Consider the following 1,182-nt stretch of genomic DNA (forward strand, 5'->3'; position numbering starts at 1 on the left):
CTTATTATGCTCCCTATTCGCCCTCTTCTCCTTATCTTCTACACTTTCCACTAGCTTCATATATGCTATTTTCTTGGTTTCTACCTTTCCTTGCACCTCTCCATTCCATCATCGGTCTCCTTTGTGACCACTAGAGTAACCCTTTGAGACCCCTGATACCTCTCTCGCAGCTTCCCTAATGCACTACGCAGTCATGGTCCACATAGCATTTGCGTCCCCACTACTCCTCCAAGCCCCTATAGTCACCAGCTTGACCCCCCAACTCCTGCGCTTTAGCTTCCGTCAAGGCTCCCCACTTGATCCTATGTTGTCTATATATCGCCCTCTTCCTCCTCTTTATCGTGATCTCAAGGTCCATGACTAGGAGCCTATGAAGGGTCGAGAGGTTCTCACTCGGGTTGACCTTGCAATTCGTGAAAATACCTCTATCGAACTTCCTGTAGAGTAAATAATCAATTTGAGTCTCGGCCACCGAACTCCGTAAGGTGACCAAGTGCTCCCTCTTCTTTGGGAAACTCGATTTTGCTATCACCAGATCAAATGCTCTAGCAAAGTCCAGCAAAGATGTTCCTCCTCCGTTTCTATCTCCAAAACCAAATCCACCATGCACATCATCATAACTCGCTCCAATGTGGCCGATGAAATCTCCTCCTATGAAAAGCTTCTCGGTATACGGGATACCACGCACCATCTCATCCAAATCCTCCCAGAAATGCCTCTTGACTTCCTCATCTAAGCCTGCTTGGGGTGCGTACGTACTGATTATGTTCAAAGTAAAACCTCCAACAACTAGTTTAATAGTCATCACCCTATCATTCACCCTCCTAACCTCTACCACTAGTTCACGGAGGTCCTTATCAACTAAGATTCCTACCTTGTTCCTGCCCCCACCCGGCCGGTCGTTTCGATAGTTGTAGCCCCGTTCCTCCATTTATTACTCCATTTGTGCTTTATAGCTGTTATATGACTTATCGTGTTAGTTGTTTCAGGTATGGAGTGAATTCAGTGTGAAATAAGACACTTGTCTCTTAAATGGAAAGCTTAAGTTGGAAAAGTCAACTAGATGTTGATCTACATGTAAACGACCCCGGATTCAAATTCTAATGATTCTGGTAGCTCTGTATGGAGATTTTGGACTTAGGATCGTGTCCGAAAAATTATTTGGAGGTCCGTAGTGGGATT

The 1,182-nt window shown here is 45.2% G+C and overlaps 1 protein-coding gene across 1 annotated transcript; it reads right to left on the reverse strand.

Moving 5' to 3' along the window:
* Positions 1-220: 220 nt before the first annotated feature.
* On the reverse strand, positions 221-931 carry LOC138894390 (uncharacterized). The gene has a single exon (XM_070179087.1). The coding sequence runs from the start codon at positions 929-931 to the stop codon at positions 221-223; it is 711 nt and encodes a 236-aa protein (XP_070035188.1).
* Positions 932-1,182: the final 251 nt, after the last annotated feature.

Source organism: Nicotiana tomentosiformis, chromosome 6 (genome assembly GCF_000390325.3).
Source record: "Nicotiana tomentosiformis chromosome 6, ASM39032v3, whole genome shotgun sequence".
NCBI classification, from domain to species: Eukaryota; Viridiplantae; Streptophyta; class Magnoliopsida; order Solanales; family Solanaceae; genus Nicotiana; species Nicotiana tomentosiformis.